The sequence below is a fragment of the Strix uralensis genome, chromosome Z, assembly GCF_047716275.1.
Source record: "Strix uralensis isolate ZFMK-TIS-50842 chromosome Z, bStrUra1, whole genome shotgun sequence".
Taxonomy (NCBI): Eukaryota; Metazoa; Chordata; class Aves; order Strigiformes; family Strigidae; genus Strix; species Strix uralensis.
This window is the reverse complement of record NC_134012.1, coordinates 93,417,460-93,442,041: the sequence shown is the minus strand read 5'-3', so window position 1 is coordinate 93,442,041 and position 24,582 is coordinate 93,417,460. Positions and strand designations below refer to the sequence as shown.

General features: G+C 43.1%; 1 protein-coding gene across 11 annotated transcripts in view; it reads left to right on the top strand.

The window, feature by feature from the left end:
• The window catches only part of CELF4 (CUGBP Elav-like family member 4), a 720,179-nt gene that overhangs the window by 660,154 nt on the left and 35,443 nt on the right, over positions 1-24,582 (top strand). For 5 of the 11 annotated variants that reach the window (XM_074855354.1, XM_074855358.1, XM_074855355.1 and 2 more), the window contains 3 exons: positions 3,402-3,467; positions 5,143-5,223; positions 11,209-11,352. In XM_074855354.1, the coding sequence (XP_074711455.1) occupies positions 3,402-3,467; positions 5,143-5,223; positions 11,209-11,352 (291 nt within the window). The remainder of the gene's footprint in view (positions 1-3,401; positions 3,468-5,142; positions 5,224-11,208; positions 11,353-24,582) is intronic. The other 6 variants (XM_074855364.1, XM_074855363.1, XM_074855362.1 and 3 more) reach the window with 3 other exon arrangements.

Here is a 24,582-nt window from a genome sequence, read left to right as displayed (position 1 = left end):
CTGTCACTTTACTGAACAACATGGCCACAACTTCCGCAAATGTCTAATCTGTGTCTTGAGATTTCTGGATCAACACCAGCTGTTGGCTTCATCTACAATACAGCTGGGAGTGCAGGCGGTTATGCCCTTCACTAGGTTTAATTAGTCTGGCAGAGTGAGCAGCTACATGAAGATATGCTTATGGCTGCTCAAGCTATGCTGGCTTTGTGCTGGGGCACCCAGCTAGCCCTGGAGTCTGTGTCCCTGCACCTTTATAGGTTGTGTTGCCATCATGGACGCATCCACTGTACTGAAGTCACATCATCATTTGCTGAGTAAACACACTCTTCAGGCTAAGGAAGATGAGTTCTTCAGTGAGCAAAGGTCATCACTTTGGTTTCCAAGACCTGTGAGGTCCAATTCCTGCAGGTGGTGACTCACCAAAATTGCTTTTCCCAAAGAGCCAAGATAGGGTATGAGACTACAAGTAAAACAGAGAGCCCCAATCCAGGGGTTGCTGCCTCCCCATGCTGTCTAGTCCTGCAGCCCAAGGATGGATTCAGCTCACTCTTTTTCAAGAACATTCAGGGATGGTTGGGTCAGTGTTAGGGTCCTGTGTGTTAGACCAGCCACCTTGCATCCTCTTTAACTATGAATAAGTGATTCCAAGCTTGGAGCAAATCTGACTGAAACCAGGGGAGAGTCTTTCCACTGGCTTGCATGTGCTGTGAGCCAGGAGGAAATTCCCTGCATGATCTGGGGCACAAGGCAGCCTCCTGAGAAAAAAAAAGACATGGTTAGATACTACCCTTGCTGACAAGTCGTTAAGACTCAGGAAGTTAATGAACTCTAAAAGCTTTGTGTGGGAGGGAAAAAGGCCGCATTTAAAAGCCTCTTGTCCCAAACCCTTTAAATAAAGCATTTGTCCAGTTTTAATATTTAATATTAAAGATGAACCATGGTTTTCGGTGTATATTTCCCAAGCAGAATGGCTTAGTTATGAGGGGCAGAGTATGGCTCCAAAGACAGGCAAGATATCCACAGATAGGATAAGGGTTGCAGCTCTGCAGTGAACAAGGTGGTCCTGTTCAGGACGTAAACTCAGCTATAGCTGGGAGAGTAGACAGTTCCCGCATGTGTCCAACTAAGGCAAGGAATAAAGGAAAAGACCGCAGTCAGACAGGTACTGCTCAGTGACTTCTCCCATAACAACAAAGAGGCGGTTATTGCTAATTATCAGCATGTCAGGGAGAGAATGAGCATGCCTGAGTCCAGCCTCAGCTGGAGAGGAAGGAAATGCTGTGTATATCTCCTGAACAGCGGAGACAATTTCTTCTTCTAGCTCTATAAACAGATGAGCGCAGCCAAGGAAGGGCAGTTGCCTTTGAGGCAGACACAGTAGATCATTTCTTTTACTGTAGAATGCAAAACCATAGCTGTCTTATAAAGATTCGCTCCCTTTACCACATGTCCCCTCACCTTCCTCAGGAGATATCTTCTACATGACAGGACTTAGTCATTTTGCAGGGTCCAAGTTATTGTGATCCATTCTCCCGAAGGGGTGCGGGAACTGATGTATCACTCAACCTTTCATAGCCGTTCAGTTTTCTTCTAGAGCAATATGCTCAACATTCTGTTTTTAGAGGAAAAGAGTTTTGAGCAGACGTTAAAAAGAATAGATTTTAGTTGTTTCCTTCTTCAAGGAGGCAGGAATAACTGGAAAAAATTTTTATATTTTCCAAGCATTTCCTCCAGTTTCCTGGAGCATCTATACTTTAAAAATGTAGCTTTGCACCACTACTACACCTTCCACTGATCTCCCAGAGGTTTTAATGCATCATCCTCACACCACTTTTTAAGGGGTGAAAATCCTTAGAGTAGGGCAATGCTTTCACATTTCACATACACACATATTGAGGGATCTGCCAAAAGTCAGCCAGGAAATCAACCAAACAAATTCCAACTTAAGACTGAGATCCCACTTATTTCTTCTTGTGACTAGCCCATCCTCAGATTCCCCATGATCCATAATGCCCATAATGAACAGGAGCCTCCAAATCTTAGACAGCTAATTGGGTTTATCCCCTCAAAGTTTCGTCTTCTCATCATTCCTCCTTGTATTTTGGGAGAAAAGTGGAAGACCCTGCAAGCTTCCATCATGATCAATTGTGATCTTTGAAGTTAAGGTTCAAGCTGGAATTTGCATCTGTAAGAAAACATCTTGTGCATGTTCTTGTGTCCATAACACTCATGTTTGCCAGCCTTCCCTACACTTTGGCATACAGTCAGTGTTTCTCCTTGGATAGGTCAATGGCACCAGATTTCCTTCCAAGAGGCCCACACCTTTACATCCTCCAAGCCCTTGCCTCCAGCCACACCTCTGTTCTTGTAAGAAAGAAGAAGATGGGGTGGAGGGGGGGAAAGTGGCAGCTCCCTATGGGATCATCGTACAAGAAGCCAGAGGGACTGTGTAAATGTAGAACTGTGCAGCACCAATAAATACAAATTAAACTCATAACAAGAAGTGAAATATTAGGGCCAAGGTGACATTTGGACCGGAGGTTCAGCCAAGCTTTGCTTTAAATATTTTATTGCTGCAGATAAAGAAAGAGCTTATCCAACATGTTTCTCAATCTCTCCCTCTTTTTCTCTCCCTATCAACCAAAGGGGAAAAAGAAAAAAAAAAAAAAAATCATAACTAGCGTTGGTTGTATTTGAGATAGACTTCAAAGTTTCACAAAAATAAACAGTTTTAGGGGGATGGAATGCACACTTGTAAAAAGAGAAAATGCACTTTGAAGCCAGCAAGGGACTGCATACCTTACGCAGAGATTCACAGCATCCTCCCTGGAGCAGACAAGTGGTGTTCCCCTCCCCTCCAAGCAGCACCTCCTCTCTCACAGAGGGCTACCTGGCAGCAACACAGTCATTCGAAGGGATGTCAGGATGGCAGGAGCCACTGCTTTTTTCTCTTCTCCTTCCTCCTGCTATGCCCCTGTTGTTTTCTGCTCTGATTGAAAGTTTCATGTGGCTGTATCTGTCACTGAGATCTGAGTTTGCACAGCACCTAGCACAGTGTCAGTCCTGGCGTAAGATGAGGGCTCTTTGGGGTTGATTACTGTAATGCCAAAAATCCGCATGATCAGAGGTGGGCTCCATAGCTTAAGCTTGGGAAAGAAGGGGAGAGGTTTGTCTGCCCTCTGCTCTGAAGTCTCACAGGGTGACGGCTAGGAGACAGAGCCCTCCTGGCCATCATGTGGGGCTCTGTGCAGTCCTGTCTGTAAGGTGAGCAAGCTGCTCTTCTGGGACCTGCAGCCCCTGGGTTTGTCTGTCTCACAACACATAATGATGAGAGAAGAGAAAGGGAGAGTGCCTGTCATGTTTTAACCCCTTAATTCCTTCTGTCTCTTGTGTCTCCACAGCACAGAGCCCCACTGCAGCAGACCCCTTGCAGCAAGCCTACGCTGGAGTGCAGCAGTACGCAGGTCGTTAGTATTAACACTTTCTCCCAGTAAAACTTTCTAATCTCTAAAGCCTTTAATCTCCGAACACACCTGAAGGGGGCTGGGGGAAGAGAGGTGTTTGCTGACACAGGGGCCAGCTGGGGGCAACAGACTCTCAGATAAAATTTGCACTTCTTGTGAAAATAAAAATATAAAGCCCAGGGTCTTCTGTCCCTAAGGAGGCAACCTCCTCCCTTTCCCCAGGGAATGGTTTCCACTGACCTGTACCTCCATTCATCTTCTTTGACAGGACCAGGTCCAGTCTGCTTAGCACAGTGCATAAGCATAAAATCAGGCCACTGATTTGGAGGCCAGTTTCTAAAACAGGTCTCCTGAGTGCTGCAGCGAGGAGGGGAGATGGGCAAGCAGTCCCTGCAGAGGTACTGCTGCTGTGCCTGGTAGGGTATGGCACGTCTGCTCATACCTATGTTTTAGGGTATGTCTACACTGGCCATACCCCAGCTATTTAGTTTGAGGCTTGCTTAGGAGCTACACAGACATACCACTGGCTTCCCAGCAGCTTTCTCCACGGCTCCCAACGGGTCAGCCTCCACTCGCATAGCCCTGTATGCTGAGCACCTCCTTTGCAGTTGATGGACTGACACCAGCCAAAGTGACCTGGTGCAGACCATGACCCCGCCGTGTTCGGCCTCCCCTCGTGAGGTGTCCATGGCCAACTTTGTGAGGAAGCTGCCACCCCAAAGTCATTATTTCCTGTGGTAACTGGAGCAATCATGGGCTCCCGCTGAGGAATGGCTATTATCTCATGTCAGCTCTGTATCTGGAAACTTAATTTAATTCTCCATGTAGGGCTTCATTTGCCGGTGTTTTAGTTATTGTCATTTATTGCTTGTGAGGTTTGATAGATGGGAAGCAGCTCAACCCTTTGAGCTGTTAATTAACCCCTCTGCACACACATGGCCCCTATCCCCCTCTCTCTGGGCTCGCAGACGACCCGTCCTCTGTATTTTTAGCAGCAAGGCACATCATCTACCATCTGTGGTACTGAATGGCTCCCCTTGTCTGCTTAGTGGGGGAGCTGAGGTGGGGAAAATTGTTTAATAGCTGCACACTCTTTCTACTATGTTTGTGTGAGAGAGAGGAAGTCTCTATGGACACGAAAGAAAATGTATATCTGAGAGTGTATGTGCAACTGTGCCTATACCATGTGTGGGCATATGAAGGTTAGAGTAGGGGAGGAAACACACATATGAATTGTTTATATAAGCATGTGAATTAATCAGAGTCCAAGAGAGATTGCACAGGGAAACATGTGCATGCGCTCTGTGCGTGACTGTCAGCATGGGCATCAACGCGCTGAGCTCGTGAATGAACGTGTTTGTGGTACCATCTGGGATGGTTACGCATCTCTGCTGGGAGAGATCTCAGCAGGGACCCCCATTTACACCACATGGCTGTCCCTGGTGTTACTGCTGATGAAGCTGAAGGGAGGGTGGGTGCTCAGGGCCATGTGGCACCTCCTGAAGCACGACCATGGTGCTTCTGACACATCTCAGGCTGCACAAGGTGGCCCTTTACAGACCCAAAATGCAGGGGAAAGACAACCTCTAGCTTGGTATGATGGCTTGGAGAGAAAGCTCCTTGCTTCCCAGCACTGAAATCTGTCCCTCTTTCTTCTCTCCCTTTCTCTCCCCTGTAGCTGCTTATCCTGCTGCTTATGGCCAGATTAGCCAAGCGTTCCCACAGCCACCTCCCATGATCCCACAGCAACAGAGAGAAGGTGAGTAAATGTGCTGCCCTCCTTTCTGTCCCCAGCACACTATTCCCACAACATTGGTTCCCCTCCTCATACGCTTAGGGAGTATCCATTAAATGCCCGATTGTTTTGAATCCCAGGTTCACTGAGTCTTTTCTCCATTTCCACATGTGGAACAGCATCATTGGCACTAACAGTAATATACAGGAACATCCCCACGGGGCATCGCCGCTGAGATATCCTCCGTCCCCAGGGAGGGGAGCATGCTGATTTTCGTGGGCCATGGAAAGTCCTGCTAGCAACATAGCCAATAATGTCCAGTGGGGTGTCTGTGTTCAAGACAAGCAACACGAATGCAGACAAAAATGAAATTGCATTGGAATAAAGAACTTAATATGAAACAAATCTCTTGTGGCCCTTCATTAGAAACCAGTAACATGATTTCAGACACCTGCCATTTAGAGAATGAGGACCTGCTATTTAAAAGAGCTGATCTAGTCGTTTCAGCCTCCTTTGATAATCTGGAAACAGAAATCAGCTTTTTAGAGCACAATCTCTGTATCAGGATGAGATGAATCGTGTAGTAAAAGTACCTATTTCTTTACATCGACTATGAGACGAGCCTTGGTTGTCTAGTCTGCAGGACTGAATGGCTTCACTGAAGACATGAAAATGAGAGGTGAATCTCCTACTATTTCATGTAAATGTTTGGGAGTCAACCATGCCATGTAATGTCCCCTTTACAGTCAGAGGGGAGCAGTGGGATCCTCAGAGGCAACCCACTCTGGTAGTCCCAATTGTCCACCAGGGAGTCCACTGCTCCCTTTTGACAAGAGGGGACTGCTTGCCTAAGTGAGGCATTTAAGTCAGGTGTTTCAGATTAGTGTAGATACCCTCATTTTAAATAATTACATTTCAACTTTCATCCTCTATTAGATCACTGTTTCAGATATATTCTATGTGTTATTATATATATGTATAATGACATTTAATATTTTAATACAGTGTAACAGTCAGAATGAAATGAATCAAGATTACACTATCAAACTAAAACATTCTGATGGCCTAGAACTACTTTGGGGGGGAAAAACTCATTTTGTAAGAAAATTAGAAATGTCAGCATTTCGATCTAATTTGGAATTAATTTTTTTCTGATGTCAGAATTTCCTGGGGAACACAACTTCCAGCTCCTGATTAGCTCTAGTACATGTCCCTGCTGTGAGAACAGATGCACAGACCTAACGTATCATTACAGAGATGTTTCCCCCATGCTGAAGGACTTTGCTTTTTATTACTTACTGGGGCTAGATTAAGCACAGGACAAAATGGCGAGCAGATCATTGCTCAGCATAGCATAGTGCCAGGAGCCATCAGAAGCAAGGGATAACGGTTGTGCACACCTTGAAGACCAACTGCCCAAAGCCCCCTGTGTTTGCAAGGCATAATGTGTCTCTATGGGTTGAGGGTGAGTGTCACCCAGTGGACAAATTATCTCATAACTCCTCGCTCCTTCCTGTAAGTAGCTGGTATTGAGGATGGTTGGGGGCCAGATATATGAGATGAACCACCAGTCCAATGCAGGCTGCTGTTCACCGTGTCCTCCATTTTCCTGCAGTGTTTAGTTGTTATGGCTTTCTCTGCTGCTTGCTAGAGGGAGAATCTCTAAGGCACAACACTCCCTTTTAGCAGACGGTCAAGACCTTTAAGAATCTCTAACCTTTAACAGGAAAACACAGCAAGAGGGAAGTCTAATAATAATAATGCTCAGTGCTGAGAAGAGTACTTTATGTTTGCAAGGATGTGCACAAACATTGATTCGTTAATGAACCAGCCCTACCACAACAATAACATCAATGATCACATTGTTAATAACAATGCTAACTCTCTGCTCCCAGATCCCAGTTGGATAACAAGCCCAGAGCCGCTTGGCTGCTGCAGTGTTCCTGTTAGAGATTAGTCATTACTTCCACATGAGCGCTGAGGCTGCTGGCAGCTGACGGGGTGCATAGGGTGGAACAGATCCAAAACAATCAAAGCTAGAGATGAAGTCTTGATTTAGGCCATGTCAACCAGGCAAAACTTGGGGGTAATTTTAAATATGTATGGTATTACTCATCTTGACACAGTTTCTGAAACCCAGAAGTACACTTAGATATTAAAGTGGTGCAAGCTTGTGACTCTCATCTGCCCTGGCTCAAACATGCTGGGGATTGAATAAGAAGAAGACTCAAAAAAGGCAAGGAAATACCAGCTTCTGAGTATTTGCTGTAGAGGTGAGGTGTGCAGCTGACCAAAGGGCTGCAGGCTAACTTATTACAACCTTACAGGACAGTCCATTTATAATTACTGTTGGAAGACCAGTCTAGTCATAGCCTTTCCTTATGACACCGATTCCCAGTGTTGGGGATGCAATGATATATAGCTGATGTCAGCACAGGTATATGGAGTTTACTCATGTTGACAGGGGACACACAGGGATAAAGGCTGGTTCTGCGGCTATCTCCTAACAATGAGCTGGACAGTGAGGAGTGTGGGCACAGCAATGGCTTAGCAGCTCAGGTCCAACCAAGCCAAATCCACATGGACCCACCATAGAGTTCTCTACCACATGCTTCTGTGCTCTCAATCACATTTTTTTACGTTATCCAACATGGTTTGTCTGTAATTTACAGACCATTCGTAAACTGTGCATTTCTTAAAACTTTTCTTTCCCTTTTCTCCGACTCAAGGCTATCGATGTTTCTTGTATATTAATGAACAGAAATATCTATAACTTAAATCCATAAAACCAAGAGCCATGGTAGGTGTCAGGGTAGAAATGAACCTTGATTCTCTTCTTATAATGTGTCCTGAGGGTTAGATTTTGAGCTGACTTACAGTCTTTTTGAAAGCCAAAGTAAAGAATGTGGTAAATAAATTTAGTACTGTATTCAGCTCTAAGCTGCCAAGTATACTGATCTCCAATAATCCTTTAACTCAGTCCAAAACAAGACCTTTCTCTCCAACAAGATAGTTGGAGTCTTCACTAAGGTTTTGCCATAGCAGCTGTGAAGTTCCTCTGGATCCAGAGATCCTGATTGAGTCCTTTAAAACTCATTGCATTTGTGCAAAGAGAACTAACTTAGTTCTTCACAGCATTCTGAGCTGAACAACTCATTCCTCTGGATTCTTAAAAATATACATATATATATATACAAAGAGGCAGCCATCCACATAGTCTTCCATGGAGTGCCCAGACTAACTTGACTCAGGAAAAAAAACCCCAAAAACCCAAGATAGAAGGGCTGCGGCAGACAGATCTTCTTTTGTGAATTATTTACCAAGGAGTCTAACTGTGTTAGGTAACTTATGGATGGATAGATTTTATGAGAAATTTTTTGTTAATTTTCATATGTGGGGATGGTAGAAAAATCAAACCTACCCCAGGGTGTTTCTCAGTAGCAGGTGGAGTTTTCAACACTGGAAATTAACAAAAACCCTCTGTTGTTGAGAATAGAGTAAGTTTGGCCTTGAATGTCAGAATTGGTATGGGAAGCCACAGCATGGGTTTCCCAGACACATTTCAGAGCTGAACTGGGCTTTGAGAATGGTCTCTGCTTTTTCACATCCTCCCTGGTCTCTTCTTCTTGGTCTCTGAGCAGTATGAGGCAAAACTGATTTCAAGGTGAACTAAGGGTTGTCCTCTGCTTGAGCCCAACCTCTAAACCTGGTGTAGATGAAGTTGTGTGCCTCCTGGTCTGCCTTATGCCTTAGTAGGTGTTTCTCAGCACATGCAGGCAGAAACCCTACTCATGCACAAGCCATCCAAGACCCCAGGAAATGCAGCTGGTATATTTGAAAGAATTTGCCAGTTTTACAGAGTAAACTGCTGGCTCTGGTGATGTCAGTGGGAATTTTGCCACTAATTGCAGAAAAGCCAAGATTTTACCCATTCTATTATAATGTGGATCTCAAATCCCACAGCAGAAGTGCTCTGGGGCATGTTCAGATGAAGGAATGATTTTTTCCCTGCTATTCTGGACCATGGTCTTCTCCTGGGCAGAATTTTCTCAATTCTAACAGACACCTAAGGGGGTTGGTGTTTGTTTAACACTTTCAGACTGTTTCATATCTAGTTTATCGTGCCAATAACCACATTGTGTGGAAATGAACTGCAGCAAGGACTGGAGAAGGCATAGTTTCTCAGTGATGAGAGTAAGGAAGAGTCAGACGGGAGATGGGGGAAGATGGAAAAGCTTGGCATGAAATAGGAGAGCCTGATTGTGGGCCACTGAGGTTCAAAAGTAATTTAGCTAAGCAGATGACCGGGTGCCTAATTAGTTAATTATCCCACCGTACCACTATCCCCCCCATTTGGAAGAAACCTTGTTACCATCCTTATGACCTCTAGGAAACGCACAAGATGCAAAGGATCAGCTGTTCCTTCATGACAGTCCTTTTAGCAAATTAGTGGGGAAAATTGTGCTTAGCAAATATTCATTAGGGCTTCATTTTCCATTAATCCAAAAGGAAATGTGGAGAGCCTGTGACTTCAATCACGCTGAGACCCAGGAATTTTAATGAGCTTTAAATGGGCATCTGTCAGAATCCTGACTTCGCCGTACTTCTCCTGCCAGCCGGGGGGATGAGTAATGGCTAATAAAAGGTGGGAGCATCTAGGCGAACTCCTCTCCCTAACAGGAAAGGCAAAGTTGTAATTTGCTGTGTTATGACACCGTAATTATGCCCTGATGAAGAAAACGACAGTATTAAAAAACCCTTTCTTTCCCCACTCTGTGCCCCAGACATAACTAGAGGAAAATTGTCTGAGCAGGTCACTGTAGGCACATGGGCTGGGGGGAAGGAGGAAACCCTCCTTCCTTCTGCCCTCTCACCCTTGCAGCAAGAAGCATGCACTGTATGTTGCCTTCATTTCAACACCCTTGAGCAAAGCAGAGCTGGAGTTACCTGTCGAGGTCAGTGCAGAGCTGGGCAGCAGGTGGAAGTACCTTTGGAAATAAGACCATGAAGAAAACAATCCCTGCCTCACCAAACTATACAGTTTTCTGCTAGTGAACACTGCAAGGCATTTAAATGTGGGTTTTTATCAACAAAACCACTTGGACACACCTGTTCCCTTTTGACTTTTGCTCAAGTACAGCATGGTTGAAAATAAAAGTTACATTGAAAAGTTTCATTCTAGGCTATTTGACCAGAGGCAGATTCTCCCTCTTCTGCCCCAAAATACAATTGCAACAGAACACTTTCTGAGGGTCTTTACTTTAACAAAACTGCATGTTCCAACTAAAGATTTCTCTCTGGATAATTTTCCAAGCACCCTCTGAAGTCTGTAAGAGTATATGCTACAACACTGGGGCAAAAAAAAAGCAGTTCTTCTTGTCTAGTAATTTGGATTTAAATCCATCTGTAATCTCTCTTGCAGAACCCTCTGGAATGGGGGACATGGCCAAACTGTCCAGATCTGGGGGAGTCTTCAGGATGAGTCGAGCTGGGGGGTTGAATGTAAAATTCTACAAAACAAAATAACCCTATGGGTTTGTGTATATCTTTCTACTTGTTGTCACATTCCTCAGACAGATGCAAGAAGGATAACGAAACTTCTGCATGCAGACGCTGAGAAGAGGCAAGGGTTAGTGTGGGTCACCCAAAACTTTATAGATTAAATGAGATTATGAGAAGCAAAGAAAAAATATGAACTGCATTCTTTCATTCTTTTTGTTCTTATTCCTCCATTCAGTCTTTCCATGGCCACATGTGCTGCTGCCTTCCTCTGTCTCTAGATTTTATCTTGGTGTCTGTCCGGGAAGGTTAATGAAGTTAGCATAGCCTCCAGGTGACTTTCTGAGTTCCTGGTCTTCTGCTTTGTCCATTGTTCTGAGAGTCTACAGACTGCTTCCTAGAGGTAACTCCTCACCAGTCAGAGAGAGAGGATGCCAAAGTAAATCTCCACCATGTGCTTTCTCATATCTTATTTCTCTCCATTCATGGGTCTTCTTTTTCTCTTGATAGGACCAGAGGGCTGTAACCTGTTTATCTACCATCTGCCCCAGGAGTTTGGGGATGCTGAGCTGATGCAGATGTTCCTGCCTTTCGGTAATGTCATCTCCTCGAAAGTGTTTGTGGATCGGGCGACAAACCAAAGTAAATGCTTTGGTGGGTAAAGATAACAAAACAATTAGATTCATCCAGGAAAGGGCTTTCTCTGAATACTTTACCTTTCAAACTGCTTTCTTTCTGCTTAAGCTTTATGATTTCTCTCAATTTACTCCTGTCGATACTTTCCCCCTTCCCTCTTTCTTTCCTGATTGTCTCATGCTCAGAGTTGTGTGCGCTGCTTAGAGGTGAAGATTTGGCATCTCACCAGCAGTGGGGGGCTGCAGCTGCTGGTGGTGGGGTGGAAAATATCCCTCTTGGAAGGGGAGGTGGGAGGGTACAGAAAAGGCTAAAGCACGTGACGCAAAATGAAGGGGGCTGGGCAGTAGATGAAATGTTGACAAGGTCAGCAGCAGGAGCATGTGGCAGAAGGGGAATTTCTGTACCTAAGGAAAAGGAAAGACAGGTCATGGTGTTGAAGGGAAAACAGAGCTGTGGGGACAGCTTTCCAGCAGCTGTGATGCATTAGATTGCAAGAAGACAAGGGCTGAAAGCCTGGTCTTCTGGGGGGATGGCTGCTTGGTGGACCACAGGCATCCATGTTCTGAGCCTGCTGGATCTGAGCCAGCACCACAGCAGATACAGATAGACCAAGGTAACCCTGTGCCTCAACTGAAAGGCCATGCTAAGAGGCTGGGCTTGAAAGCTGCACAGTTCTTACACAGCTCTGTCCTCTCTGTTGGCTCAACCCCACCAGCTGGAGCATAGAAAGAGCACAACCTCAGCTGCCTGTGAGCCACCAGCTAGGGACACCCTGAGCTGCACCTACAACAGGAGGGCTCGGCCAGCCAACAGCCATGTGGTGTTGGCTGTTGTGGGATCCAGCCCAGTGGTATCCCACTGTTTGCAAATGTGTTGCTGTGAAAGGTCCCTTCTGGAAGTGCAGCAACATGGGGACCCTACAACATTTGATCCCATCCCACCCAGTAGAGCGGGAATCTCGCCCATCCACGTGCCCACCACTGGGATGTGTAATTTCTGGTTCTCTGCCATCCTGCACTCTTTGCAGACCTTCCCTTAGAAATGCAAGGGTACAAACTGTTGCTTTTCTTTCCCTGTTTCTTGCAGCTTATCTGGACTCTGTTTCTCAAGCAGACTTCCAGAATTAAGACTTATTAGAGTTTCATTTGATTTTAAAGCCACTTTCAGTCTTCACACTATGCCTTCTTCCATGCTGCCTTCCCCTTTCCCCTTCCGGACAACCCATCTCCTTAAACCTCATCCCTTGCTAGCTATGGTGCATGTCATACACTACTTCCAAGAGTTTCATGTCCCTTCTCTATGCACAGTTCCTCCTGACCATACACAGAGGGTGTGAACGGGCTATTTTCCCCTTTGATTGAAGGAGCTCTGTCCCCTGATGTGAGAGGACACAACATTCCCCTTCACCAGTAGTCATTGGATTGTTGCATTCTCAAGCACTAGAGGAATGAAAGATAAAGAGTTTGGTGTGAAGAGGCAGTTGGGAAATTCAAATGAGAAATTATGAATTAGCCCCATTCTCTCCAGACCCCACCTGCTTTTTAGAGCTTTAGCCATATAAAAGCTCATAACAAGATAAGCAGACCAGTATAGCTCTAGGTGACACTGAAAACTAATGATTCAAGGATATCCACGTGTTAGAAATGGACCTTTGGCAATGAAATTACCATTCCTGTCATAAATTTTCAGGGGACTACTGAGCCTGGTTCTCCACATATTGACAAGTAGGAAGACCAAAGGTAAATGGAGAAATGATGTGAGAGCTAAGTCCAGTAAGGGAGAATAGCTTCTAGACAGGTATTCTCTTCATGTCCTCTTACCTTAAAGGCTTTCTGGCTACAAGGCTTCATGAGGATAACAACACATACCTAGGTTGTGGGCCAGGGTTGTGGGGCTGGATTTACTGCTGCTTCCAACATACTGTGAGATCATGGCTGATAGCTGAGCAGGAATTGAGGGATCTTTGCAGAAAATTTTCTTAACATTGAGTCTTACTGGGAGAAACTAAACATCAGCTTGTTTGATGAAGTAAACTCCAAAACTAATGGTGGGACTTTCATCCTGAAAGCAGGAAGGTTCTGTTCGGATGTGTTGACTCAAGTGTCCAGGTAAGCAAAAGCAAGAATTAGAGATTGCCAGTGCATCTTAGTCACCTTATGTTAGCTTCTGAGACACAAATATCCAAATCCAGACAGTTCTGGGCCCCAGGGGTCAAGCCCCAGTTTGCTCTGGTTTTAACTTACTTTTCCATAGAGCTGAGTGGCTGCTGTGACCGTTGGTCTCAGACAAACATGTTGACTGTGCTGCCATGTGCACCACCTGCAGAAGGATAGAAATAGCAGAAGTACAGGTAGTTAGTTATAACAAGTATGTTACGCTGCTCTTCAAAACCTCCCACCCTGCTGACCTTCAACTTTAAAGCAATGTAAAAATGTAGAAGATATTACAGAATATCAGGCCTTTCATTTGTTTTGCTAAGTCCACTGAAGATGGTGCTGATTATAATTTTTTGTTCAGAAAGTCAATTTTTAAAAAAAAAGAAATTACTTTTTCCTAAAGGACAAGAAGGAATTTTGCTAACTTTGAAAGTAAGAAAACTCTTTCCTTTTCTGCTTAAACATTTCCCAAAACTCAACATGTAAAAACATAGCATTTGCATTCTGTTTCGTTTTTTTTTAACCCAGCTAGAGCTCTCCAACTGGTAGCCTGGGGGGACAATTCTGTCTGGCCCCAGAAAGATATTCCACCATTATATGACCTTTTAAAATGTATCTGCTATGCAGATCCCAAGTAAATTGCTGTAACAGAGTCTAGCCTGAGGTTGTCGAGAAATTGTCAAGAAGTCCTGCTTTAGACAAACTTTAAAAAATTCTATGAAGAAAAATGTCACCATGTTTTTTTTCTATGGGAACAGAAAATACTTCATTTGCTGCTCTTGTCTCACTGTTGAACTAGCTGGCCCAAATTGAGTGAGTTAGTAAAGCGGCATGTCAAAACAGGACTTCTATTCCTTTCCATTTGGCTCCAAATTCTCCCCTGCATTTCCAGCAAAAAGTTACCTCCTTGGGCCACTACTGAAAGGATAGTATAGGGGCGGCCATAAGAATGTTAGGAAGAAAGGAGATTAGCCACAAACCTTTATCCTGGTTTCTAGAGTCCATGACCCTTCACAGAATCACTAGCACCTGCACACACTGAAGAAACCACATTGTGGTCATGAAGCCTTTGACTTTCCCAATTCAGAAGCTTCTGCCTCCTAGCTGAAAAGGAGCAGTGAGGAATGCAAGCTACAGCAAACACCAGTCTCATGTATAAATGTGCAAGTGCTCAAAATATATCTATTGTTTTCCATAGCAGGACTGCTTGCTGTACTGTGTAAGACTTCCTGAGAAGCAACCCTGACTCCTCACTGAAAAGAGCCATTTAAATTGGGAGGCTTCATTGCCTTGGACTTTTCTTCTGCTGCACACACCCAGGATAGACACAAATCCTTCATTTTCTTTTACAATTATTCAAACCTCTGGCTTTTATTTTCCCCCCTATCCTGATGTAGCTGTAACATGGCCAAGTACAGACCACACTTGTCCTTCCCACTCAACAACACCCTGTCTATCCCCATGACCTGAGCCTCCATCACACAAACCATATCAACATCTCCTTGGGTTTCTCCTCAGGCGCTGCCTTGTCCACCCTCTCTTATTCAGACTTACTGATTTCACCTTCACAGCTCTTCACAGTTCTGCCCTTCTCTCTTCTTTCTCACTAGTCCTTCACTCAGTGCCCAGCTGAGACCCGTAGCTTCTTCCCAAGCACTTCTTTTACAACCAGCATGTTTCTTCTACTGGGCCATGCTGTCGATTTCCAGTGAAATGGCAGGACCACAGTACAAGTCATTGTCTCTCTCAGGGAAAAATCACACTTAGTTAGACACTCCTTGAAGACAGTGACTTCCATTCTCACAACAGGCTGACCTAGGAAGTCTTGCACTGAGGCAGAGTGTGCCACAGCCTGAATGTCAACTTCTGCAGGACCCTGGAGCTTGTCTCTGAGCAAGGCAGAGACTGCACAGGGTCTCTCACTTTCCTACTGCAGGGGTGTAAGTTCTTCTGTGTGTAGTTATGCTAAATGTCAGAGGACATGAAATATATCTATGTGCTGGTCTCAATGGTTCTGGTGATACTCCTCCTCTCAGTAATGCAGATAATTTAAATGTGATCAGTTTGTGTACAAGACAAAAAGAAAAAGAGTAAAATGACACTATTAAGACTGCTAAGGCAAGTAGTCAATGTGAGAAGAGCTGTTATTCTCACTGCCCACACATGGCTAACTTTACCTCTGTTGTAGGGTGACACTACAATAGAGTCCTAATTTCAGGAGCACTCACTGTTTTTGCACAAGACACATTTTAAGAAGGCATCTGAAGATGTTAAATTAGTGAAATACAGAGACAAGACATGTTCTAGGAAAATGTTTTAACAGAGAAAAGAGAGAAAAGAATAGGTTTGGACAATATTAATTAGGAAGACATGACAGAAATTAGAAAAACGAGGATGTGGATGGAGCAGCAGAGGCCAAATGGTTACCCCAAGGTGTCACATAAGATGTAGATAAATTAAAGCTGGAGGAATTGCTTTACTGGTGCACTTAGAAAATCATTCCTCCAGTCATTGCTTTCTGAGAGCAGTGAGCACCTGGATCTGTCTGCTCTTTGCATGCCATTGAGCAGCAGACACTGCAGGCCAGTTCTGCTCCTTGCCCTCACTTTGTCCCCTACATGTGTCCTCTTAGCATGTGCCTGTTCCCCATACCTGCTGGTATGGCAGCTTCAGCTTCTCCCCATAGGACAATGACTCCAGGAGGTTGTGAAGAACCTCCCTTATGGCCACAGAGGCACTGTGGTTTCCCTCCACTCAGCTCAATGTGGTCTGACACCCCAGGTGTGAACAACCACAGCTGCTGGATGTTTTTCTCCTTTTCTATGCATTTCAGATGGACTTTCATACTGGCAGAAGGGATGTCCCACCCCTTTTTGTAATGTTCCACATTAAATGTAGCAAGGAGAATTCTAGCTCTGACTACAGACTGCAAGGGCTTCTTAGGACTATAGATTTATACAGCCTAAAGGAAACATCTCATTTGACTCTTGGTACAACATAGACATTGTTTCATTCCAGATTCCTGTAGAGAGTACCACTTGAAAGTTGCTAGTGAGCCACCCCATTTGATAAAACATCCAATCTTCTCTGAAGATGCCAGAAGAGAGAAAATAACGTCACTTGATGAGGGTCATAATAGTTAGCTACCTTCGTTGCTAAAAATTTGTATTCCCTGCTAAACTTTTTCTGGCTTCTAGCTTATGAAAAGAGACAGGGAGCCAAAGCAGAAAGATTAAAGGTGAGAAAAGCAGTGAGGAATGAGGACTGGACACAGGAGGGGGTGAAGCTCAGGAGAAGGGCTGAGGGATGGGTAGAGCTTGTATCATGTTATTAAAAACACACTGTGGTGGTTCATGACTGCAGTGTGGTGGCAGAAAAGTGGAGTGGGAGATGCAAGGCAGCAGGCAGGTTGTGACAGTCTACAGAGTATCAACCTGGGAGTTGAAACAGAAAGAAGAAAGAAGCATTAAGAGATGAGGACACCGGCAAAGCTATGCAGGGCCCTGGGACCAGGGGCATTGCAGATCAGATCTAAGGGCATTGGTATCACTCCATAAGTCATAGGAGTAGAAAAACAGACCATGTGTCAGCACATGCTCACAATATGACTCCAACATGCCTTGCCAAATCTGGCAATTTTTCATTTGATAAGAAAACCCCCACAACTCTCCTTAAGTTCATCCAGGGAAATGAGCAGGTCCAGGATTAAGGTGATGTAAGGGTAAGAAATTCCAGTTGCATGTTCCTGCCCCATATGGGCTATCATGGGTCAACCTAACTGTGTGCCTTGCATTCCCCTTCTTTTAGCAGGACACTAACTCCATTGCACAGGGCTTTAGGATCCATGGTTAAAGAGAGTTATTTATCAGCTCAAAGTTTTTTGGCATTTCTCTTCTGATTCTTCTTTTGGTAAATAGGAAGATTGTCAATAGATAGAAGAATTATTAGAAAGCACTTGGGAGAGAGGTGGAGCTTTGCTTGCTGATGTTACCAGTGTTATGATTAAATCTGATTTTTTTTTCTTTTTACTTTTAACCTGATTTCAAATTTCCTAAGAAAAGTCTCTACCTGAGCCTTTCTATAGCCCATGGAATTGGGCTATGTCCTTTACTTTGCATAATCTAGTAGCAATGCATTTTGTTTCAGGTCCCTGGACGATATCAGATTGTCATTCCCATATAGCTGCAGGTTACAGACCAAAGCTCAGAGTGTAATGGAAGAAGCCACTAATTTGAGTGCCTGAGTTGAGACAATATGGGAACAATTTTCTAGGCACGTTAAGCATGCCTGATGCCTGTGATGTTTCAATTCAGATCAGCACTAGTTTGTTGTGGTCCTCTCCACTCTGAAGGACCTGTCACAGACAGACGGCCAAGGAGAGATTCATGAGGTGTCCAGCTTAGTTGGAAAGTAAGCCAAGGGGAGGAGGATAGCGTTAGAGGGGTGCTTAGGGCTCCCAGAGGAAAGGGGAAGGAGGCACAAAAGTTTATTATTTGCTACCTACTCTCTGTTATACTCCAAAGCAGCCAGGGTCTGAGACTTCAGGTCTGCAGAGTAAAGATGAGACTTTTCTCTAGCTGATAAGAAAAAAGTTGTGTGAGTCAGAAAGAGAAGGAGCTGTTCGTCAAACTCACTGAACAGCACCTCCAACCATTGCAGTTGGTTGGGGGAGGCTTTAGGGGGAGGAGGAGGAGCAGGAGAAGTATTAGGGCTGTGAGCCACTATTCATTTACAAACTATAATTAATTTGATGTTTAGATTAATTTCTGATGCACTCTCAAAGGTGCACTGAAAGCATTTTTCCTTTATTATAATGTTGATTGCTTATTGGGGAGATAAATCTAACTGTCAGTTATGCACTGACTTACCAAAACTTTCAGACCAAGCAAGCATGTATGCATAAGGAACAGCTGTTTGCAGCTCTCCAGTTAAAGGGACAGCTCTGTCTTTTCCCAATAACTCACATTAAAGAAAATCTATACATTGTACACAGGGACTTCTGCTTTCTTTTGTAGAAAATCTATACATTGTATACAGGGACTTCTGCTTTCTTTTGTAGCTTAACAATTTATTAGACAAGAATATGTTAGCAGAATCTATCTTCTATTTATCTGTCAGTCCTTGTGTCTATCACTGTTCTATTCATTTCTCCACACAAGTGATAGAGTCCATCTAGAATATTTCTAAGTTATGGATATGTTTGTACATGCCTACTCACATGCACACTTATACAATCATTTAAAATGTTTTTACTCATGAGATAATTATATGGAGGAACTCATTACTGCAGGGTCTTTGTGGCTACTCATTTAATGACCTTCAAAGGGGGAATGGCCATTTACATGACTAATTGAAATCAGCAATGTTAAGAATTAACACCAGAAGAAAGAAAAAAGAAAAAGAAAAAGAAAAAAAACAAGAAAACTTTATAAAGAGATTAAAAACTTAATGCTCTGGGCTTCAAATCAGTCCATCAGCACTGGGACCCAGGAAAAAAACCTGACCGGGCTCTTGTGTGCTTGCACAGCATGCTGTCTGCTGCCAAATCCTCTAAAAACCCTTTGACATTAGATAGAGTAGATCAACCTGAATAGTCTATGGCTGGTCCCACATGTGCTCCAAGGATATTAGAGTTTCAAATGCAAACACCCTTATGTGTAGAATTGCCAGAGGAAGGTCTCTAGTGCTAGTCTCATTCATGTCAGAAGTTTCTGTTCAGAAGTCAGAAATAATGACCCCTCCAATGGGCAGGCCCATTTCTGAACTCAAAGTGATTGATCTGCAGAGCACAGACTTACAACGTCACACTCTTGTGAGACTGCAGGCCCACTGCAGTGTTTTGGCTACAGATTACATCTGTTTTTATTTTTGTTTTCCCAAGACTTCTCTGATGCAAGGTGAATTTCAGCTGTAGAATGGACGAGTCTCTATCAATCCATCCAACCATCCATCTGTCCCCCCGTATATCTATATTCAACTTCTTTATATCCATCTATCCTGTCTCATTCACTGCACAGGACTGTTCTTCAGCATTTTGAAGTCTGGCTAGCTAGTTACTGAGCAGCTGTTCAATAGATCCTCACAGCTCCGTGCTTGGCCTCAGGCCTTCCTTCCCGCACAATATTCAAACCCTGCTATGAATATGAATTTATTATTATTTCCTCATCTGTTTTCCTAAGGCCCTTCCCAGCAGAGCATTTGAGAGGTTCACAGAGCTAAGTAACAGAATTTTCACAGTGCTCATGGTGTCTTTGTTTCACCCAGGGGATGATGAGGCATAGCAAGATATTCAAAAGTATTTCTTAATCTTGGATGCTTAATCTGAGATGCCATGAGTCTGATCAGTCTGTTTGCTTGTTTTCTCAAAGTATTTAGCACAATGCAGGGCATGCTGTGTTTATGTTCGCTTCAGATGCAGGTACAGGCAGCAGCCTTTCTGCCAGTGAAATCTCAGGTCACACACAGAGCACCAAGGAAAGAGGAACACACAGTAAAGCTTCATCTTCACTAGCAAACTAAGGAGTCCTCACATATCTGCCATAATTAGCCATATCTTTTTAACATTTGTGTGCCTTTGGCTCTATTTTGGCCATGACAATTAACTCATGGCTGGATGTTGCTTGGGCATGGCTCGGCAGTGACAAGGGCCAGGGACTGTCCCTAGACAGCAGTATAGATAAGACCACCCTCTTTTGAGGGATGAGAGTTTAGGCATGTAGATACAAGCCATGGTGTACCATTTGCACTCAGAGCCTGCCCTATTTTATTTACTAGTAGAAAAGTAACCTAGGAATTCTTATTAAAGGAATTTTGTGATATATGATATACCTAGCGTAACTGCGATGTCATAGCAGAAACAGGGATCAATTCCAGTTCTCCAAGGCAGCATTTGATTGTACAACTACAAAACCATCCTTTCCCTGTCTTATTTACTATCTACATTCCGACACTTGCAATAATGAGTCTGATACATTGCCATTTTCCTCACCCTGTTATGTTATTCATTCTCTACAGTAATTAAAACAAGGAAGCCATGAAAAAGAAAAATACAGATATGTGTGGTTAGTAGCAATGTCTTAATGCATATTCAAAACAATACAGAATTAAAATTTTATAGGTAACGTCATTTCTTGCATTTCTAACTCAAGTGCTTCATTTTGCAACCTTATCACTGTTTTAATGTATTGGTGTATGTGATATCTTCTCTTTTCAAGTAAGCAAACCAAAATCAAAAAAATCCCCAGATGAGATTAACATCTTCAAATAGTATATACTGACATCTTCAAAAGTTGTCATCAGGGTAACAACTTGCAGATCCCCATAAAAATAGGTATACCTTTCTTAACCATTTCTAGTTTCATCTATCTCAAATCCCCAACCAAATTCAACACCATCTCCACTTTCCCCAGTCTTGATCTGTAATACATCACATATGTATAGGTATGTGCATTATGTATGTTCTATATATGTATCTATTTCTGCAATAGCAAATATGTCTGGTAGTTATTAAAAACAATGAAAACCACTGAAAAAGTGGATTGAATTTGGGCAACCTGCTCCAATGTTTGCTGGCCTTCAAGGTGGAAAAGCTTTTCCTTATATCCAGTCTGGACCTCTCGTGTTTCAATTTATGTCACTTGTCTCTCATTCTCCCACCATGCACCACTGTGAATTATAGAATCAAAGAATATCTCAAGTTGGAAGGGCCCCGTAAGGATCATTGAGTCCAACTCCATGCTCCTTGCCAGATTACCTAAAACTAATCCATAAGACTAGAAGCATCATCTAGATGTTTCTTGAACTCTGACAGGCTTGGTGTCATGACCGCCTCCCTGGGGAGCTTGTTCCATGAACCAATCACCCTCTCACTGAAGAAACTTTTCTTAATGTCCAATCTGAACTTGCCCTGATACAAAGAGACTCTCTCTGACTTCTTGCTCTGACAGGGCAAGTGCTCCAGCCCTTGTCCGTCCTGATGGCTCTATGATGAATATACTCCACTTTGTCACTGTCTTTCCTATGCTGGGGGAAAGGGGTGCCCAGAACTAGATGTTCAGGTGTGGTCTAATGAGTGCTGAGTAGAGAAGGGTAGTCACAATTGACTGACTGTGCTCTTGTTATTAGAGCTCAGGATGTTGTTGGTCTTCCTTGCAGTCCAGGGCACATCTCTAATGAGATCCTCAGTGATGTAACCCATGGAAAACCTAGAGACAATGGGACTCCACCCCTTTCACCAGCTGAGCTTCAGTGCCCTTGATATGTAGCCAGGCATGTTTACTGTTATAAAAGGGAAGTGGTGCATCTAACATTTAAGAGCAGTTGCTGTCTTTGGCCTTCACAGGTAACAGGTTTTCTTCATTTTTGGCAACATGACCTACAAATCTGTTTGTGTTCTGACCATTTAAAGGTGAAATTATATGATTATACTAAAGATAGGCCTCTTTCCAGAAATTGTAAAGTATTTATCCTGGTTATGGTGCATCTTATGACATGGCTGAACAGGGTCCAGAAGGATTATTATGTGATTGGGCTTTTAAAAATTCTTATGAGAGAAGAATTTTTGCTACTTGACTTTAGGAGTCAATGCAAGAGTCACTTTTTTTAAGAGCAACTCATATTTTTACCCCACTCCTTCAAATTAAGATCGTCCAAATTATCAATAACCATCCTGCCTTTCTCAGGTCTTCAGTTTTTCTAATCAAAGGCACTTTCATAAATGTGTTTTCCAGCAATATTCTGACTCCATTTATTTCAGTAATAAAAACACAAGCTTATTTTCCCATCTCCCACCCAAGGGTGGATCAAGAGTTCAGACAGGTCGTTGGGCAGGGGCCCCAGAAGCCAGAATCATATCAGGCTTTAGTCAATTTATGATATGATTCAAGTCCCACAGATTGAATGTAACTATTCTGAGGGCAGGATTCAGGATACTCTTCTGAAGGTCATTAATGGTGAATGCTTGACAGACCGATAGGAATTTATCAACATCCATGCTATAATATGAAGGTGCTTCATTTCTGTTGATGTTGATGACAGAAAAAGCTAACTGATCATTTCCATGTCCATTGTGGGTAGTTGAAAACACTGAGGTCTTACATTGACACTGAAAGGACCACAGATACAACAGCTGATTGGATCTGAACAGTATGTTATCTTCCAGCTTAAAATGTACTTGTATAACTCTTTCCTTTCTCCTCTTGGTACCCAGCATAGTTCAGCGCCAGTCCACAACTTCCTGGTCTAGATAGTAAGAGATTCTCTCTTCTCTTTTTCTTTCCCAATGACTTACTGCATATGAAAATTTTTTTTCCTGTTGATTTCACTTTTAGTTTTATTAGCTGGTTTTCACACCATGGCTTCCATAGAAAGTAAAGTATTGGTTTGAAAAGTGTGGCCAAAAACTAGTCATCACTACTTCTGGTTTCTAAATAGAAACTTCCAGACTGTCCCACAAGAGAAGCTTCAAGTCTTTCTATATCTGTTGGGTTGTCCCAACCTACTCATAATGAGGTATCAGATGTTGTGGCTTTCTATATCAGATTTTTACTTCTTCTCCTTTCAGAAAAAGTTAACCCTGATAAGGTGCCCTCATTCCAGATGTATGTATGAGTCAAAATCCTAGATGTGACCACGCAGTAATTTAAATTGTTCAAATTCTAGTCTAATCTTAAATCTTAACCTTGTGCTTCTAATGTGAGTCATGACAGTAATTTCTGTATGGAAAAAAAAACAAATAGATTGTGAAACAGAAGACTCACAGGAAGAAAAGTCCTTATTTGTTTGAACCACCATGTTCAGGGTCAACATCTGCAACTCTCAACCTTCTTCAGAGAAGATACTGCTTCTCTGAGACACTATTTTAAGAGCCTCCAAATGACAATGCACAATAACAGGAACCACTTTTCTGTATGTTCCAACTCACACTGCCTCAATGTATAGAAGTAGTTCCACGCACAGGAAGATGGGAAGGTGACATAAGGAAGATGCTTGTCTATTTCAAGCTACCTTCTGCACTGGGTGTTCTGACCTTTAGAGAAAGTTAATCATGCCATCTACTTTCACTCTTCATTTAATCTCCCCTTCCCATCTGTTCAGTTTTTCTCAGCTGGAAGCAAGATGAAGAACGAGTACCAGTCAGCTGTCTCAGTGGTCCGCAGCCCACACTTTGGGGCCATTTATTATAAAGCATTACCATCAATTGTCACCTCTATCATGAATGTTACCGCAGCCTATGCCAGATTAGTAGGCAAGAACTGATTTTCTAAATATCTGAAATGTGAAATGAACAATAGACAGACAGACAGATACGTACTCTCAGAAGGGACTGTTCTGATCTTTGGGATTGAACTCTGAAATAACATATGCCAGATACCTCAGCTCATGTGACAGGTTCAAACCTCCTGCTTGAGTCATAGCATCCCTTTTAGAAAATCTCTTAATCAAGATTTCATGTGATAGGTGCTCCACTCCTATTGCTAAACAAGATGTTCCAAAATAGTTAATTACCTTCATATTTTAAAAATGCAGACTCAGCGTCTTATTTCCATTTTAAATTTGTCAGACGTCTGCTTCCATCCAGAAGAAATCATCAAGCTCTTTTTTTTTTTTTTTTCTATATTAAAAAACCCACATTCTATTAGAAATTATTTATATACTGTGGTCAGAAGACTGTTTAACCTTCTCTTCGATAACCTGTGGCAACTGTCATTACTTTTTCAGACCTAGAATTAGTCTTATAGTTCTGAATAATTCTTAAAAGTTACTTTTGTTGAGAAATCACCAGAACTAAGTGCAGAATTCCAGTAAGGATCTTTCCTGAGCCACACTGTACTGAGTCTTGGAACTCTGAGTATTTTAACATAATCCTGAGAGCTCATATATTTGGCTGTTATCATGACACCCATGTTCTTCTTAGAATCACTGTTTGCTAGTGAAGATTTACCCTTTTTATGAATGACCAGCTTGCTTTTTCCTGTGGATGCCTAATTTTGCATTTGGTTGGATTAAAATAGACACTCTTTAACTGAGTCCAGCCTATGCAGTGACCCAGGTCAACATGACTTACTTCTATCATTATTTACCACTTCACCAT